Below are 20,133 nucleotides of genomic sequence, written 5' to 3'. Positions count from 1 at the left end.
GAGCCACACTGACCTGGGCAGAGCTCACTGCTGGACGACGCAGGATTAACCCCACCGAGTGCAGAATTTATACCTGGAAGACCCCAGAGTGTCCCCAGCAGGGACACCGGGAACAGGCACAAGCTCTCCAGACCCCTACCAAAAGCTCTTCAGGCAGGTTTTTCCTCCTGTAGATGTGCCTTGCTTAACTTCATTTCATCCCCTCAGCGCTCACTGTTCTCAGATGTTTATCAGAGAACAGAACAACAAAAAGGTTTCTGTTTCTCCTCCTTCTGATAGGAAAATAACACATGGCCTCCCCACGGCCCACCTGATGCTTATTGTAGTTTTATTTGTACTGTTTCACTTTTTAAAAAAATAAAAGTACCTCCCTGCAGACCACGCTTAGACAAAGGGAGGTAAAGCGCAGCACTACGCACACATCTAAGGAGGTGTATCCACAGGGCCCTTCCACAGGCACAGGGCAGCGGGACATACAGAAAGCTGCCACTGGAGCACAGGATAAAAAAAATAATACAGAGCTTTTCAAAGGGAGAGAAGATAAGCAAAAGGGAAAAAATTCAGCTTAGGGAAGTTACAACAGTACCCGCTCAGCTAACTGCTGCGGGCCTTGCCTCCCTCACCCCGGTACCTCAGACAGCACCAGGTAACTCAGTGAGGAGTTTCATGTCTGCAGGTGCTGTAGCTGTGCTCGCCGCCCTGGCCGCAGGCCTGCCATCGCCCCCGGGCCCGCCATCGCCCCCACTTCATCCCTGCCACCCATCACACAGGCAATGGAGCCCCTCGCTCCCACCAGCGACGCCAAGCTGCCTCAGCCAGAGCCTTCTCCAAACCCAAGGCAGATCAGAACAGCGTAAATGGCCTCCTTGGCACCCTCCAAGTCTGAGGGGATAAACAAAAAAAAAAAAAGGGTATTTGCTTATAAAAATACCAAGTCATTATTCCCCGCAGGATGTTACCTCAGTGATCTTGAGAAACATGTAAAATGGCATTCGGGATTAGTACAGACTTCAAAGCATTTATCCTCTTTAGGCAGTAAAGCTCTGAGCTGCGCAGACAGTCACACTCCAGGGACCTCTCTCAGCTTTTCAAAATATTAGTTTGAGAGGTGGGGCACACGATAAAAAAAAATTTAGATACAGCCTATCATTAAGCCTGTGTACACATAATATATGCAAAAGGAAAGAGTACTTTTAAAGTTCCCCGGAGTCCCTCACTTTAACAAGCTGTTTGAATTCTCTGCAGTTCAACAGCTTAGAAACACTAAAACTAATTACAAATATTACATTGATCAAAAGAGAAAAAAAGACACTCACACTCCATAAAAAAATTTCAAGTGTCAGCTCACTTGTATTAAATACCCTTTTGGTATTTCCATGAAAGGAACTGGATAGACATCGTGAAAAACAAAGAAAGGTCTTCAGAGTTCCCCTTTTACCCTGTTCCCCTTATCATTCTAAGTTCTAATGATTGTAAACTACCCCAAAAAACAGATGTGGGATTCACAGGACAAGCCTGTCAGAAACACAACAGAAGAACACGAGGTCAGGCTGCAAGTCACCACTTCACCTTACCTGGGAGAATACCGGCACCTGGTGCATCCCCCAAAACATCCTCTTCCATGAAGAGGAGACCAACAGCATTGAAAGCGCTCAGCGTTTCAGGAGGGTGCACAAAAAAAAATGGGAAAAATACCTGGCAACTGTGGCAGGGCTTAAAGAGCAGCCACAAAAAGGCACCAGCTCCAGGTAGAGGGACAACTGTGGTTTCTGTCCCCCTCGGAAAGTGAAGCTATGGCAAGGACTCATTTTTCTTAGTTTGCCTCAGCCCAATCATTTCTCTCTTCTGTATCACAGAAAAGAAGAAATGATGCTAACTTTTCTCCTCGAGGGCATGCTGAAACATAAGACCTTTCTATTAGTGATCTAATGTACCACTAAGAGACATTACCAGCAAGTCTGGCCACAGGCACAGCACCATGCCGCACGCTCTGACTTGGGCAATCTTTTTCACAAAAAGGAGTAGTCACCCTTCCTCTGAAGTATATGATACTGCTCTTGAGTGGAGAAAAAAAAAAAATCACATAGAGGTTTTAATAGTGTTACTAGTAGAGAACCAAACTATTTTGATAAAAATGACACTAAAGTTCTCGGATGCATTGCCTGAGGAATACTTTTCTGCAGAAGCCATAAAGCAGATGGTTATAAATGAGACTGATTTCATGGGCACCATTTAATGACTGCAAATTCCTTTAACTAAAAATCTAATTTTATCAGAGCATAAATCATAGGCTTTGAAAGGAAAAATTTGTTTCAGATCCCTCATTCCTTCTACAAAGCTTCTTCATGAGTACCATTTTAAATAGCATTTCATTAATGCAATACAACAGTTTTATTTGTCAAGGTTCGCTTTTAGCACCTATTTTCCTCCTTTTTAATGTTAGTTAATTGAATGCAGAATAAAAGGTCCTTCTGTTCTGTATCTGAAATGCCTAATCATCGTTACGTGGAAATCAATGTAGTATCCTTGCTCCAGCATTGCTTTTCAGACATGTAGCTACTGCAAAACTGCACCTCCAAAAGACCAACCAAGCCAGCATCAGCACATGAGAGCAGAGAGTATCATCAAGTACAACGACTAATCCTACCTGGATTAGGAGGGACAAAAATAAAAATAAAAATCAGAAATACAGTTCACACTGCTGTTGCACAGCTTCACTCATTCATAACTGCTGTGTCTGCACATCAAACACCTGCGTGAACCTTTTGCAATTTAACAACTGTTTTGCACAAAGCCCTTTTCTGCTTTTACAAAAAGGGAATGCCAGTCTTTCAGAAGACAGCATCTAGATGTCCTGCCAAGACATAATAGCCAGTTTGTGTTATAGACTCCTGATTAATGCTGAATCATGGGCCCATGGATGAGCAGAGTGCTTCTGGAATGAAGAATCAGGTTTCATTCAGAACAAATGGGGGCTGGGGGAAATTTCACTGTACAGCCTTAAAATACAACTACACAGAGGGAATACGCAATATAGTACAGTGCTTGGTAGCCAATGCACTGCAAATGGATTTATTGACGGTCATTAGGGACTGATCCAAGCAGCAAAACCACTTTCATATTGTTTGGTATCAGTGTAAATAAAACCTCTTAACACCTATGTATAGAAACATATCTACATTTGCCCTACGTATACACCCACAAAGAAGATATTGTACACTATACAAGGCAATGCTCTCTTCCTGTAAATCCCTGTTGCAAGGAGAGCAGGCTACGTGGGCTTCTGCTCTTCGGCTGCTGAAGCAGGAGGACCCTCGTCTCCTGACTCCACGGGAAAAGGGTGCATTACACTTTTGCAAGGAACACGCAGCACCTTCCTAGCTCATGCTCCAGTTTCCACCAAAATTTTACAGTCAAAGGTTTACTTCCTCATGGCATGTTACTTCTGCCTCCAATGAATTCATGGTGGGGGTTTTTTTTGCACTCTTGGGTAATGAAGATTCTGCTCCAGCTCCTCTAGGCTTGAGCAAACTGGAGTTGGCTGGACAGCCCTATGTGGTGACCTGGTATACGGCCTTCAGGGTGCTGCTTTCGAATGTCTTTTAACAAGTGAAGCCCAGGAAGTGTAGAACAACCACCACCATGCTAAGAATACCAATCTCTCTCAAGATCACTTCAGTTTAGCTTTATTACATCAATGCTAACCAGCAGTTGATCATTCTTGCTTTTTAGAGATGTACTGAAGTAAACAGGGCAGCAAGGAAAGCCCACGTGCATGTTTCTCAGCTTTAAAACAACCGGCAAGTGCAACACATTGAAGGGTTAATTTCAGAATAGAAGACAGTGATCTATGAAACTGCAGAAATTGCTGTAGCAAACTGGGAGGGGGGGGTTGTTTGTCATGTAGAAACCTAATTCCCACACCTCAAGGGCAATCCCTATTAATAACACCCATATTCTCCCAAAGGAATAAGCAGGCAGAACAGAACAGTCATGTAGATGCTCCAACTACACAAACTGATTATTGCAGCATGAGGAAGGGGAGGTCACTCAAAGCTACCCCAAGGCTGCCTGCAGGAAGCACAGTACGGAGCAGAGCCTCCCCAGGGCTCAAAGACCCCTTGGACTGGGCACAAGACACAGACACACAAACAAGATGCTCTTGAAGTTCTCCTTCACTCTAGAAAAATGACACAGCCCAGCCTTTAGGCAAGTAATATTAACCATCTACAGCAGGTTTAAAAAGTGTCATTTTTTTTAACCTACAGCAGGTAAAGAAAGTGTCAGAATTTATAACTGTTTGATGCAGGTATAAAGTACCATCACTAGAAGCTGCTGTGCATCATTGAAAGCAATCTGTTAATCTCAGTCCTACAACTGCAGACTAGACATTAAGGTGTGTGTATAATACACTCCCCTAGCCATCTTAAATAAAAATATACCAACCCACTACCCAAATAGCCCATGGTTTGACAACAACCACAATGAAATGCTTGCAGAATCTAGCACTGTTACAAATTACAGTAACTACACAGTACTTTATATTTGGTTCGTAAGTGACATGCAATGCACATAAACAAGCTACTGACAGGGAGGGGAAAAGGACTGCTTCTTGATTTTCCTGTAACAGTTGTACCTCCTTTTGTCCCTGCACATCCACATGTGGCCATATGCATTTTCCTGCATTCTAATTTGAAGAGAAAAGTGAGCACACTTTGCAAGGTAATTAAACAGTCACAATTAGACTTGAAATCAGGAAAGACAAGCTCCTGTCTGCTATTTCTTCCTAGTTTTCCTTTGACTAAAACTACAAGACGAGTGCTTATAATCCAGACATGCACAGAGGCACATCACAAGCACAAATCTCTGAGCAATAGCTCAATGTAGTATTTTAAGGTGCAAATCTTCATAGTGCAGTGTCTCCTTGTAGTTCTCTCTCCTTCCCAATTTCCTCCATTTCCAGACCAGTACTTAACAGATATTGGTATAGAGTTGTACATTCGCCATCCTCTTTTTGTTAGCAGCCTCTGATCCCACAAAGCATGATGCTTAACAGTAGCAAGCTTGGTAGCAAATGGGTACCAGCTGCCCTCAAGTACAGCAGCTAATAGGATAACCTTGCAGTGTTTTCAGTCTCCTGCCCTTTACTACTGATGTAGATTTAGTCAAGAGTCGTCCCTTTTTTATGACCATAAGCAAAGGTTAAACATAGGGGACTTTACTAAAAAAAAAACCCACACAATTAATGCAGCAGATGGAAGAGATTCAGAAGAACAGGTAACACATCTCAGCTCTGCAAGTTGCCTGTATTGCTGGACTGTAGCAACCTTCTTACCAGATACTCTGTGGAAGAGACTGCAGTGCTTGTGCAAGGGTCTAAATCAAATTCAGCACATGCAACTGGCCTCAGTGCTGCATCTATCACAAAATTAGATGTTACCTCTGCACACACCAAGTCTCCAGGGACCTGCTCTCAGGATCAGCCGAACTGCTGTACAATTTCTAAATATACAGCTCTGACTCATTTAGCAAATTAATAAAGTGGCTGTTCCTATTAATAGATTACCATCCCAGGGTTTTGTGGTTTTTTTCCCCCCCTTCAGAGCATGCTTTTCCTTATCTCAAGTGAGGGGTCAAGAAAATTACACTGACATCCAGTACAGGGAGAGGTGAGGCACTCTGCATACAGATTGCAGCATTTGCAGTGGTTATGACTAATACACGGCTTAGTTTGACAATCAGGATTTTCTGTTTACAACCATGAACACAGAATATTTTCAAAAAAGATGCTAATGAGGCAGTGAACATCCACTTTATTTTTTTTTTGAGCAAGCATGAAGGGAAAAAAATAAGTTACGCACTACTGTTTAGAGTAAGCCTGCTATCAGTACAGACGCTGGCAATTTAGAATTCTCCTGTCTGGTATAAACATTGAGAGAAGCTCTGATGTCTCACATCACACAGTATCATCTGCTTATCCATACGGTAGCTAATTGAGATAATTGCTGTATCTCTGATTTTACTCACTACTCTTTCTGGACTTCAGATGAGAAACCCAGGTACAGCTTTATAGACTTCCACATTGTCAAAGGGAAGCTCACAGGATGCCTGTTCTAGAAACCCCAAATTTGCAGATGTACTCTTAATCTGAAAAACTAAGAATTCCCCTGCTTGATGGTAGAAAGTACTTTAAGCAGAACTCTATTCCTTTAAATACTATTGCTACAGCCTTTTTCTTTTTTTAAAGAGAGAAAATACTACATTTGGAAAAAAAAATAGTCAATATTTACTCTTTTAAGGTTAAGTAGCTTCTGATCAGAACATCAGAAAGTGTAACTCTGGCACATCACAGCCAAGTTAAGCTGCCTTAGATTTCTTTTTATTTGCAAGATTTGTTACTCTGGTTTTACTCTCTGCCTCAGAAATACACCTGCATTTCCCCACCTAGGTAGGACTTTTCACAGTTGCTCAACTGTGACATGAGAAAAACTTTGATATTTGATTCCTGTGCTCAGTCAGTGCCACAGCTCAGCACAGAGCCAGGCACCCTGAGCCCAGGGTCCCACCGCTCCCTGGGGGACAGCACCCAAACCCTCCGAACTCCAGCTACAGCACCAAAACCCAAGTCACTTAAAGATCATCACTCAAGGTCATCACCACTTAAGTGCAGGGAGCTCACCCCTGCAGAGGCTGGTGGTCCTGCTGCTGGAAGGTGATAGCTCCCAGCAGGCTGGGCAGTGCAGGACCACTAAGCGGTATCACAAACTGCATCTTGCCAGAAGTTTAAAAAAAAAAGGAAGCAGGATTTTGGTTCTGTAAGGGACTGCATAAAAAAAAGTTATCTTTGTTGTGCTATAGATGCATCCTGACAATTGCTTACTCTCTCACTATGGTTTGAACCATAAACATCAATGCAAACTAAGATTCTTCAGATTTTATGCTTTATTCAAGTATACAGTGCCTGCCTTGTTCCAAGTAACTCAGCATTCAAATTTTCTAGTACTTCAAGCATAACAGCATCCTGTAAGATACAGCATTCTTTAAACTCCTCTGGGCAGTGTTCCATAAAACACAACATGTATTAAGCCCTCTGGGTACACAGGATGGGGTGGTTGAGGTTTAGGGACGCAGTGGAAGGATCCCAACACGTGTATCCAAATACTATGGAGACATTCCACAGCACCTTGAAATGCAGTTACTCTGATAACCAACACTCAGAGCAAAAGCTTCTCATCTCCACAAGGATAATATAGTAGTAAAGATTGAGAAGGGTCTACAAGCAGCAATTACAGCTTGTTAGAGATATTACATAAATGCATGTTACAAGAAGCAAATTATCAGTACATAGCAAAGTGATACAAAAATAAATTTAAGTCTTGTCTCCCTTTACCTTCATTAATGTTTAAAACAGGAGCAGGCTGTAGCCCAGTACTGATTTTAATTCAAATCTGATTCTTTATGTCCTTTCTTCAAACTGCCTGACAAGCAGGAAGAACATACACATGGCAGAGAACACACGACTAATAATTCTTATAATAAATACCAGGATATTAGATCTGTGACTGCATATAAAATTCATACACACTGTTTTATTCCAGGCTCATACTCTGAAATTATGCCTGTATTTGAATTGTAAGCAAAAGCTTTTACCAAAAGCCTTCACAATTTTGTACCTTACCTCCCAAAGCACTCCTTTCACAGTCTGTCAGATTAGGAAATACGACCTTGCTGGGGGAAGGAGCACAAAATCATCCCCCATGACTCCCCTGCTACTTGGAATAACCAGCTGTGGTCTTCAGCTGCAGCAGTAAGTGGAACAACATTTAAGAAACTGAAGATAATTAGGAATTTCAGCAATAATTGATACTTCTGGACAAGCGCAGTTGAGGCTGTGAGTGGACTCCAGAGGGATGCTTTATCCTGTGCAGGATGGCACTGAAGGGCTGGTATGACCCAGCTATTTGCAGTCACAGTGAAGTTTAAGGGGACATTTATTACACTGAGATTTTAAGCAGTTCATGTGTCATGCAAGTAATAATGAACCAGTCAAACGACAGATAGCCTACACAACCAACACCTTCCAATGCTAGTAAGAAGAGTTACAGTACCTTAAAAAATGAGCATATTTGCTACATTCATTAGCATAAAAATAAGCACTGGTATAACTACACATGATACTTTGAGGTTGATATGGGTAAAAATTATCAAGGTACTGAAATAATTATTGGCACAGCTTGTCTAGTTTACCTTTGAACTGTGCTGTCACAGTCCAAATTAGACACAGCACTGCACACCAACGGCACCTTGCAGGGGACAGGGCCGTTAAGGTGCATCAGAGAGGTGTGAACATCTTGCAGCACGCAGAAAGGAAAAGCAAACCTGCCAGTGCTTGGATCTGCAAGAGCCACTGGTACTTGCGTGAGCACATGGAGCATCACTTGTGAGCTCTGCGCTGGAGAGACACACAGCTCTTCTCCCCACAGGAGCATGGGGTGCTGTGCACATGTTTCTGGAGTGTCAGGAGACTTCTTAAATAGGAGCATGAGTGGCAAGAAGAGCATTGCCCGAGAGCCAAATGAACGCAATTAAGTGTTGCTACAAAACTACAGAGCAGTTCTGGTTCTGTAGCCCAGAGCAGACCACAGGATGCCTGCCAGTCTGTCCTGTGCCATCAGTGACATCCAAATATTTCCTTTAACAACTCAACACAAAACAACTAAACATGTACCACAACACAGGATTACTCTTCAGTTTCACGCTATCCAGCTAGGCCAGCATTGTTCAGGCTACCTACCAGCAATGGCCCAGAAAGCATAACACAGAATTTAATTTCTGAGATGCTGTGCTGTGCCAGCTTGTGTTTGAGGAGCTCCCTGTAGCAGATGGGAGACCCACTCCTGGAAGAGTAGATGAAGACCTGCAGCACTGATCTGCTGCACCATGGCTTAAAGGATGAGAAGCTTGTCCCAAGAACTGTGGCAAAACCAGTTTGGCTTTGGCACATACAGAAAAGCAGCCTCTCACACAAAGCAGGGAACAGAAGGAAAGCTAGCTGTCAAATTTCAGTATTTAATAAGATGCTTTTGTAAAATACCCTGATGGAAAAAAATCCGAGCTACTTGTGTGGATTACCTTGTAGAGACTGAGTGGAGTAGTACCACTGGCTTTCCATCAGAATCTCCTGGCTACGTTCTTCAAATCTGAACTCCAGAATTATTTCAGATTCAGGTTGTTTAAGTCTTTTTCTGCTACGCTCATGCTGGAAACTCCCTTTACTGCCACCAGCAATGACTTGCCGAGCTACATTTTTGAGAATCCTTTCAAGAAAGAAAAGGTGACCCCAGACCTCACCACCTGGTGATTCATGGGCAACTCAAAGCCCTTCTAAGCCAGCACAGAGCTGCCCATGAAACACAACCACCTCCAGAATGTCCAACTTCAGCACGGAATCAGCCTTGCTGAAGGCAGAGGCAAAATTTGTTCAAAAACATCACCCCAGACTGGCAAGCACTATATATTTAGATACTTTGGCATATACTCCACCCAGTAGGACTTAGTCCCATGAAGGTTCAACCCTGGGAAGCTGCACCTCCTAGCTCCACAGCAGTCTATGTGCAGCACCCAGAAGCTTCAAGAACTTTCCAGCTCTCTCTGGAACCAGACTATGAGAAGTTTCTCAATGTAAAAGTAACAGTAGTATTCTCCAAAATTAATATGGACTAGGCAAGCTGGACCTTTTCAGTTAAACACTAACATAGTCCTTTTTAATTAGGTTTTCTATTTTAGTTTGTCCTACACCCATAGAATTTCAGACTGCATGCACCCGCTTATTAGCTATTCTAACCAGAACTAAAAATATTTCAGAAAAACAACCTCTTCTCAGGAACACCCCATAAATTCTAGAGGTAGAAGGCTGCGCATCAAGAAAACATACACCTTAGCTATGTTGGAGAGTTAATTTCTCATGCAGAAGGGGCTGTATGTTGAAGTCTATGGCCTCAAGACTTATTTTTCCTTTATAAATGCAAAGCACAACTGCAATAATTCTACCACAGACCATGAACAAATCGATTTAGCAATCTGAACATAAATTAAGCAATGCTTTTGATTCAGTAAACTTGTTCCTATGTAGATCAGAACAAGTATTAGTGAAGGTCAGTGACCCATACCCAAGTATTTGCTTTGATGAAGTTCATAGGAATTTTAGATCAGAACACACTTCAAATTATTTGACCTGTAAATTAACCCTTTACACATTCTTAAAGCAATTTTAGTGAATTGCTAGGAGCTTTTCTATTTGTGATTCAATGTTTTAAACATGTGTTAATGGAATTACATATTAATCAAACCATGAATTTAGTAACTAACAAACTTTTGATGAATAAAGAGCTCTGAACTGAACAAAGCCCAATATCCCCAGGAAAAGATTTCAGGTGACTTTTATTATTAAAGAGGAATTATGGCTAAACCGGTTTCTGAAAGACAAAGTAAACATCTTTTGAAGGAAAACAACAGTTATCTCAATTTCACTGACCTACCTGAAAGCTACATTTGGGGCTCCAGATTCACCCTGGTGTTTGGTGCCATGTCACAAACACTTTCTTGTGGAACGAGCTTTCTGTATAGTTGCTTTTTTAAAAATCTGCAATATAACTTACATCTCTTGACACTACTTTAACTACATCCTTTGTACATTAAAAGTTTTAATATTCATACCTGTTAAATTCCATGCAAATCTGAACAAGTTTCTAGCTTAGATCCTTTCACCTCAAGGAAGATCAAGTAGTTGGTACAATAACTTCATGGGGTTTAAAAAGAAGATCAAATTTATTAATGTCTTTCAAGTAGTACAATAGCTCTCCAATTTATGTTAATCATTTGTGTAATGAATTTCATTCCTCAGACTTTTTCAAAATAACAAAACTAATATGCATTAGTGAGGAATGATTTTTTCCAAATGCAAAAGTATGCAAAATATTTATTTTTAATAAAAAAGCAAAAGTGATCTAAGACAATACAAGAATACATTCAGAGTGCCAGTGTACTACCTGCATCTACACAGCAATGTAGTAGCAGTAGAGGTGTGGAGGGTAACTGCTTTTCTTCACTTCTACAGAGCAGAGGATGGAGACCTCAAGAAAAAAAGCACACCTGAGAGAACTGCAGAACCTCCAACTCCAATGAAGTGACTTTCAAGTCCTGCTAAGCAGCAAAAAGCATCTTTTTAATTGGCTTAAACCGTTTTACTGAAATAATGCACACAACTACGGGTATCTGTAGATGAGATGTGACTGGGAGAAATGGGATTCTCCAACTAGAACAAAATCCTGAAGCTTAAATAGATCCAATTGCAACACAAATCCATCAAGGGCTTACCATTAGCCTGGCACTGACTAATGTGTCTGCCAGCACGTAAGTGTTCTAGGCAATGGCAGTTAAAAAAAATTGCAAGGTCTCCTTTGCCTTGCCTCCCCCACCATCTCCCACTTTCAGGCATTTGAGCAATCATTTAGCCAACCTAAGATAATTGGGAACTAATTAAATAACTAAAATTGTTTCAGCATTTATCATTTTCTGTTCATGAAAGTCACATTTCTACATTTTTATGGCCTGATTCACACACCTCACACAGACGTGTGAAAATCGGAGCCTACCCACATCTGTCCAACAAGGCACACCGGGAGCTCTGGTACAGGAGCACCAGGCACCCGTCCGAACGGGGACCTGCTGAATCCATGTCACTGCAACAGCCAACACTGTCACCTTCAGCACCAAAAACAGATTCAGTTGCTTCTCCACTGCCAGAAGCCCAGGGACTGAACAATGAAGAGCATGTTACTGTCGTGCTTTAACACATGAGGAGTCCCACCACCCCCCTGAGGCAGGCATTCTCCAGCTGGATGAAGATGACCACCCCTCACTGTGGCCACCACACTCTCTTGGTCCCTTTCCAATTACTTTGTGCTTTGCAGGGGTTTGACATCAGAAAGTCAGGAGGGAAACACTCAGGGCAGTAACTTTGCTGGTTCCTTCAGAAAGACCTACAGCTCAGTTTTCCTTTTTTTAAGCAGCAAAAGGACTTTTTTCCAGGTTTCACTTGAAGGTCCAGTGACCCAAAGGAAGAGCCAGTAAATCTTATTAGATTTACTGTCATCGGTCCCAGCAGCCCGAGGACAGAGCATACCATAAAGTCTCTTGGGCAAAGACAGCATCTCCACAATGGCCAGATGCACAATTTCACTCCCAGAACAACATCAGTATACTCAAAAAGTGTAAAAGCTTCTGCTTCACTGACCTCCTCAGAAGGTGTTTAACATGAATATACAAAGATAAGCTCTCACTTGTTTTCTGTTTTCACAGTATGGAGAGCCTGAACACAGCACAAAAATAGAAACAGAAGAGTTGTAGCTGCAGCAGCAGCTGGTGTACAATACCTCTTGATGCAACCTCCCCGCATCTGAATACAGCCTTCTGCTCCTCTCCACATCCATCCATCCCCTCGTGACCAATGGGAAAAGCCCAAGCAATAGGAGAGATAGCCAAAAGCTTCTTGATGTCATCATTTCACGTCTGCTGAAAACAAGAGAAAAGTCATAAAACAATCATCCCAACAAAACCCAGCTCAGATTCAATCACACAGCAGAAGCTTCAGCTGACAGTGCTCATCCATACCCGGCCAGTGCTGATGGATCTTTGCAGACTCCCACAGCACAGGCAGTACAACACTGATTTTCCTGGATTGCACCCATGAATTTGCCATGAATTCCCGTACTGCAGTAGTTTTGTGAAACATTTACCCCAAAGCTATCCTCCACTGGACATGCTGTACCTAGTCTGTTCCCAAACAGCACCTCTGCAGAACCAGAGCCCCGGGACTGCTAAATCGAGCTACCACAGCCAACAGCAACCCACATCAAAGCGTGGCGTTATGGTACTGCAGAAGCTAAAGGGTGACTTTATCCCATCTCCAGAACCCCTGGTGGCACAGGGTCATTCATAATCAGGGATTCACACTTTGTACCCTCAGCAGACCTGCAGGAAAGCCCCAGACACCCATATTCACTTCTTTGGCTGCTTGGAAGCTTCCAGCAGTGTGACAGAAAATACCATTATTCCCCTCTGACTCTGAGGATGCCGCCGCCTCCAGCAGATACAGCCACTGCCACCCCCTTAGGCTACAATGAGGGTTGCAGGGCCAGCCCAGCCAGGGCCTGGCAGCTGACACCAAATCACAGGAACGGTCACTCTTCCCCCATATTAAGGCATCTGCCCACACATCGCCAAACCCACTGGAACTGGCAAGACCTGAAAAACTGTGCTGAAAAGGGCTGATGTGTTTCTCCAACCACGATGTAGGTGAGCCCTGCCTGGGGCTGTGATTTCTCAACTCGTTTGCCTCTGCCCCCAAACAGAGACCTTTCCCATCCCTCCCAGACTCATCTTACCCAACAGCAGCACCATCTCCTGGCACCGCCCCACCCCAGGGGAATGGGAAGATGCAAGCAAGGATTCCTACCACAACCGCATCCACTTTGAGCAGTGGTTCTTGTCTTCTGTGGGTTTTTTAATGACTTTGGAAGTAACACCAATGAAGTTATTCAAAGTGTTCTCAGATAGAGCTACGTGTTTCATACATGCACAACCCCAAGCTGGTGCCCTGGCAGCTCAGCCAGGAGAGCTCCGAACTTCATCTGAGCGTCTCTGAGGAAGAGGACAGCAAAGAGTATCATTACTTCTCACAACAAAAATACCAAAGGAGTCTTCAGGCCTTGGTACCATTTCCAGGGTAGCTGAGGGAAGTTCTGACCTTTCATGGCAGCTGCAGAGGATGCCAACAGGACCCACCAACAAAGCATAACGACCACTTAATGAAGCAAGCACTGGCATTTCTATAGCACACAAGTGACAGGCTGCTGGTTCCTTTGAGCAACATACATTAACAAGGCGAGTTACCTGCTAATGGCAAAATTAAGCCTAGCTGAATTAAGGCCCCATGACATACCTTGTCTTGACAGGACTCATTTTGCAGCATTTTCACGCCATGTATTTGCTGCAGGGTACATCCAAGCCTTGACACATCACGATTCATTTCAAAGCCATGACCATTTGCACCATGACTGTCTCAGCTATTTAGTCTGCCCAAAGACACACCATCAATAGAACGAGCACAGCCTACAGCCGCCGCACACCACGTGCCCGTGGAGTTCAGGCATTGCTTTTCTTCAGCACTAATGTAAACACCCTGAATTGAGAGCACTCAGGATGAAATCAAAATTTATTAGGCTTTCTAAATTCCAATTAGAAACCTCACATGTAATGTTACTGGGGCTACAAATAAATGTTTAATAAACCAGAGTCACTATATCAATAAGCGACAAGTACATTGTTACATTATGAATTGCTCTTGCACAGCAATACTGTCTCTCACGCTCTTTTATAGAGGTCTTATGTATGCTCAGTTGATACCATCACAGCAAATAGAACTATTTCACTTTGCAGTTCTAGAGACCTCTGACTCATACCCTGCTTGAAACCACAATCCTAGAGCCAAACAGGGGACCAGCTAGTTTAGCGTCTATTTAGTAAATAACTAACTGCTAGAAAACATGATTGTGTTTGGATTAGGATGCCTGTAACACTGATGAAACCAAAAGGGCAGCCTCTACCTGCTAGAAACTCTGGTTGCTTTACAAACAGAAATTGTAGAACATCTTTCTCTAGTCCGTTTAGAAATTACTTATTTTTATTGCATACTGCCTGACAGTACACTAATTGCTCTCTCTCATACAGAGAGGAGGACAGACTAATATACATTATACATCTGAAAAACCTAAACTAAGCAACAAATATGCATCATAAATATCAGGTGAGGGTTAACTGAAATCTTACAGCCTTTTCATGTCACTTGGCATCCTAAACCATAGCTCAAGCATCACCTTACCCTGAGCTAAGTGGAAGGCTCCTCGCAGAATCTGGTCTGCAGTTGCATCATGCAATACAGCTATCCGATTGCAGTCTAAAGTTCCCCAAAGTCAACAGAAAAATGCAAATTGATTTAATCGATCTAGACCACAACTGTGAACTCAGACAAGTTTTACTACTGATTTCCCTTCCTCACTTGAACAAGGGACAGATTCGCAGGACATGAGCCTGTGTGGATATTACTGCCCAGATAAACCAAAGCCTGCATATGGAAATGTCTGCATAAGGCAAGCAGTTAAAAAAATCAAAGAACATTTGTGGCTAAACCCTAGAAATCTCTCAAGATCTGAGGTGGAAGGGAGTTTCTATCACACACCTGCTCTCCACAGTGCATACGAGCAGAGAGACAGATTCTAATCTACTGTGTAATACAGACATCTGTAATTGTAATGTGGATGCTAGAATTAAACCAGACTATTTTAAAGTAAACAAACTGGTGCATCACATCCATTGTGACACATTTCCTTTGGTTTCAGGGGAGTCCATTCCAAACCACTTCTGGCTCTTACGTTAAAGAAGATACTATGCAAAGCCTAAGAGTTTACCTAAAAGTTGCAGTTTCCTCCTCTGAGCTAGAACAGCATTACAGCCAGCATTGCTTTGCCAAGAAACACTACCACAAGCACAGCAGCACCACACTACGCATCGTTACGTGAAGCAGCTCAAACACACTGGCTCGCCTGCACACCAGTGCCCAGCCCAGCAGGACCGCGGGCCGTGGCCAAGCTCTGCTGGTGCTGTAACACCGAAGTGTTGCAGAACATCCATCCCGAGCTCAGATATGTTTGTGTTGACACCAACACACCAGGAGAGTCTCAAGTTGCAAGAAAATTGCTGCAATGCCTCTGAACGAAGACAAGTAACAGCAAACAGATGGAAGCCAAAGATATGAGCACAGGTTTTAGGGTACAGGTTTTAGAGCTGCTCAAGCAAAAAGGGTCACCTTGAAAAGGAAGGGGACTAACCACACCGGCCACCTGAGCAGGGAGCACCACTCGCTGTTTAAAAGCACTCCTGTGTCATGCAGTGTGAGCTGTCAGAAAGCTAGATTGCTGCAGAGATCCCACAACTTTTTCCTCCACAACACAGAAGCTTCAAGAATTCAATTATGGTGACTGTAATAAGATTAAAGAATTTGCCAAAAGCAGTTATTGGTTTTGTTTTCAGGGCTACTCAAATTACAGCTTATTTGTTTAGTATTGAGAAATTAATAGATCACAATGGCTTCTAATAATTTCCAAGACACTTTGCATTAGAAAGAGGTTGAACTTAATTACCTGAAGTTATGACTGTTACTATAGCAAAAGGAAAGCAGTCGGACCAGACTATTCCCTCTATATAAACTGGCTCCATTAACACCAGATAAGAATCTGGTCCTCAGTTCCCCTGTCATTAACTGCTCCAATTGCTTCAGCCTTATCTAAACAGCATTTCTACGGCCTGCAAAATAATTTTGACATCCATAATTTCTCGTTGAGTGCTACAAGTGCTATAAAATTAAGCTACAAAATTAAGGAGAAAATCTATTCTAAGATAACCTTTCAGAGAGCCATCATGAAGCCCAACAGCAATGTCAGTCAGCCAGCTGCAGCATTGTAGATAAATACTAGATAAATAAATAAGTAGACAGTAGATAAATAAATCAGTTTCGATGCCTTAAGAACTCACTGACACCAGCGGTGATGTTTAAGTACAACCTAGACATTTCATTTGAGCAAAAGCGTACCTAAAAATATCTCATCTGATCTTTAAATTCTCCAAGACGCTTCAGTGCTCCCAGAAGAAATGTGGGGAACATCAGTCCGGCAGGGATGCCGGGATGCCAAGACGCACCTAAACCTCGCAGGTGTTTAAGCCTGGTACCCAAGGCTGCCTCCGCGACACTTCGCCGCGTTCCCACCACAGGTTTGCTCCGAGGTTTGGCTCGGAGAAGCCCCGCACCGTCCCGTTCCCCCGCTACGGCCCAGGAGCCACCTCCTTCCACCGCGCAGAAGCGTTTTACACGAGCTGGGAAAGGAGCCCCGTAGCTCTGATACACGAATTAACCCCGGGGCCCTCCCCGCTGCCCACGGAGCCCCGCCGCTGGCCGCAGCCTGAAGGTCGCCCGGGGCACGGCGCCCCCAGCCCCGCGGCCGGCAGCGCGCCCCGACGGGGCGCTCCGCAGGGACGGCCGCCGGCACCACGGCGCCACCCAGGGGCCACGGGGGGAACCGCCGCCCCCACTCGCGATCGCGGCGGGACGCGCCGCCCGGCCCCGCGTCCCACCGACGGCGGCAGCCCCGACAGCTCCGCCGCGGGGGGGACAGGCCGGGCCGCCCTCCGCGCCCGAGGGGAGGGAGCCGCGTCCGCCCCACGCGCGGCGGCGCCCCCGTCGCGCCCCCGGCTGCGGGGCTCTGGCAGGGGGCAGGCGGCACGCTGCCAGCGCCGCTGCGGGCGCCCACCTGTTACCGCGCCCGGCCCGGGGCCGCGGGCGGGGGAGCGCGGCAGCAGCCCCGCGTGTGCCCGGCGCCGAGCGCGCACCGCCGCGGAGCGGAGCGGCTCCCGCGGGCGCTCTGCCCCCGGCCCGGGCGGCGACGGGCAGCGCTCCGCCGGGCGCGCAGGGACGCGGAGCGCCTCCCGCGGACTCACCTGGGGCGGGGAGCGGGGCGGGCCGGGCGGCGGCGGCCGGGGGCGGCGGGCCGGGGCGGGAGCGGCGGCGGGCGAGTCCGCGGCGCGGGCCGGGCCGGCCCTATTTCTGCTCTCTGGGCCGGAGCCGCCTGACGTCACCGCCGCATTTGCATATTCCACCCAATCGCCGGCACCTGTGCGGGGACGGCGGGACCGCCCCCTCGGGGCACGCGGCGGGGGGCGGGGGGCGCCCGGGGGCGCGGGGGGGAGCAGCAGCAGGGGGGCCGGTCCGCTGCGGTACATGGCGGGGGGCGGGTAGCGGGGCCGCCCCCTCGGGGCACGGGGCCGTAGGCGGAGGGCAGCGGGGCTGTCCTGCAGCGGCAAGCGGGAGGGGGGCACGGACAGCCTGGCCGCCCCTTCGGGGCCGCGGGGCCGTGGGCGGGGGCCAGCGGGGCACGCGGCGGGGGTTCGGTGGGACCGTCCCGCAGCGGTACACGGAGGAGGGCACCGCGGGGCCGCCCCTCGGAGCACGGGAGCTGGGGGCAGCGGGGCCGTTCCGCAGGCGCTCGTGGAGCGAGGCGGGTGGGGGGTGTCGGCGGGGCCGCCCCCGCGGAGCACGGGGCTGGGGGGGTGGGCAGCGGGGTCATCCCGCGGGGCCCCTGTTCGGAGCATCCCTGCGTGAGTGCCAGTACCACGGGCCGGTTTTGGATGAGGGACCGGGCGGCCAGTGCCTCAGGAGGCCGGGCAGTGGGGGACGGGGCGAGGGGACAGCCCTGACCCCGTGCGATGTGGCCGTATAACGGGGTGCCTTTACAGGGCTCCCGGTTTTCCCCCATGGGACCCCATAACCCGCCACGGGTTGCCCACGGTAGCACCGCCCCGAAGCCCACTGAAATGCTCCGTTTCCACAGGCCCCTGCTTATGCAGAGAGGCAAACCTTGAAATTCATTCATTCTCCTCTTCACCATCGCATCTGGTTTAAAAAAAAAAAAAAATCAATATAATAATTTCTCATTTATTTTTTAAAGGGGGATAGATGTTTACGGGAGAGGAAGGCACAGTGGTGCCGTGGGAACGAGGGGGATTTGGGGGGTTCGGTTTCAAAGGCAGTGAGGATTAGGCCATGTGGCAAAGGCAATGTAACGCCCACAATTAACAACAGAAGGAGATGAACAGTCTAAAAGACCTGATAAACATGCCAATTTTTGTGTTTCTTCCTACAAAGTGTCTTACGGCTGGATCCTGCTGAATTAAATCAAATTTGTCGTTGGCTTCAGTGTGACAAGGACAGGACCCCCTCATTCACATCCTTAAAAAGCGACAGGCTACTCTCAGAAACCAGGTCTAGTCCGGAAGAAAATCTGCTTATTGACAAATCATTGCACAAAATCAGGCACGAGGGTGCACAAAAGGCTCTTCCATGAGAGGAAGCTTTTTTGTGCCTCTGTGTGTGTGTTTTATTTTCTTTGCAGGAAATACGAAATGATCAGCAGGTTGGGTCTCCAGAATTTTTCACACCTTTAGTTCTGGCCTGTTAAATGCAGCACCTCTGAAATACCACCAGCGTTTACCAAAAAACCCTGGAACTTATTCTACCCAAACGGTGCACAAAGGCTCGTAGGGACTATTGGGTTTTTTTTCTGGTTTCCTTCTTTGGGAAGGAAATTACCTGAAATTGCCGATTTAAGGTGTGGATTAAAAAAGAAATCACAAATGTAATAAACCGGGGAGTATCCGGTGTGAGCTGTGCACGGGCAATATAAAGGAGGTCTTTGTAGAGTGTCCTAAAAAAAGAAATGAGTGCGTATTTCACAGTTGGCCTATAGGTTTAAGAGGTCTGAGGTTTTAAAAAAATAAAGCTGAAATCTAATCAGAGGCAAATATGTTATCTGCAGTGAGATCTTTTTCTCTTTCCTGAGGGAAAAAAAATTGGAAGTAATATCGGTGGAGACAACTCTTCCCCATTTCCCGAAGGGAAGGAAGAAAAGTCTTGCTGCTTACCAACATCATTTTTCTATGGAAACATGTCTGTGCTGTCAACGTGAAGTATTTACTAATCCCTCTGTATCTCTTCAAGACGGACATAAACACGAGGCATTAGCAGACATTTGATGTGCCCGCGCAGCCCCCATTTATTGACACCCACGGGTGCTGGAGGACACAGGGGAGGGATGCCATCGTGTCTCCTCACCAACAGCTTGCCTGGCTGAGACTTGCCGCGACACTTCCATAGCAGTAGGCACAGTTTGCTCATTTTACACCACCTGGTGCAGTTTTACATTCATGGGCTGGAGCTGCTGTGTTTCTGCGTGACCCCGGCAGCTGAGCTGAAGGCGAGAGCTTGGCACCGCAGTGCCAGGAGCCTGCGGCGACCGCCCCGTGCTCCGGGAACGCTGCTCCTGCTGTTTTCATGCCTGTGCCTGAAACTGAGCACCTCGCTCTCGGCAGCTAAAGAAGGGGCGTGTTTACCCCGCGCAGTTGGTGTGTTGGGTGACTCGGCTCACACAAAGCACCAGCCTGCTCCGCCATGCGTTACCAGGTGCC

At 46.0% G+C, this 20,133-nt stretch overlaps 1 protein-coding gene across 2 annotated transcripts in view; it reads right to left on the bottom strand.

Annotated features, from left to right (window-relative positions):
* Positions 1-17,697, bottom strand: part of FSTL4 (follistatin like 4) — a 236,515-nt gene extending 218,818 nt beyond the window's left edge. For both annotated transcript variants that reach the window (XM_055719381.1, XM_055719382.1), the window contains exons 1-2: positions 17,611-17,697; positions 12,435-12,570 (exon numbers count right to left, since the gene is read on the bottom strand). In XM_055719381.1, the coding sequence (XP_055575356.1) occupies positions 12,435-12,563 (129 nt within the window). In that variant the 5' untranslated portion in view covers positions 12,564-12,570; positions 17,611-17,697. The remainder of the gene's footprint in view (positions 1-12,434; positions 12,571-17,610) is intronic.
* Positions 17,698-20,133: the final 2,436 nt, after the last annotated feature.

Source organism: Falco cherrug, chromosome 8, assembly GCF_023634085.1.
Source record: "Falco cherrug isolate bFalChe1 chromosome 8, bFalChe1.pri, whole genome shotgun sequence".
Lineage (NCBI taxonomy): Eukaryota > Metazoa > Chordata > Aves > Falconiformes > Falconidae > Falco > Falco cherrug.
Note: the sequence above shows the minus strand (reverse complement) of the source record. Positions and strands in the feature narration are given on the sequence as shown.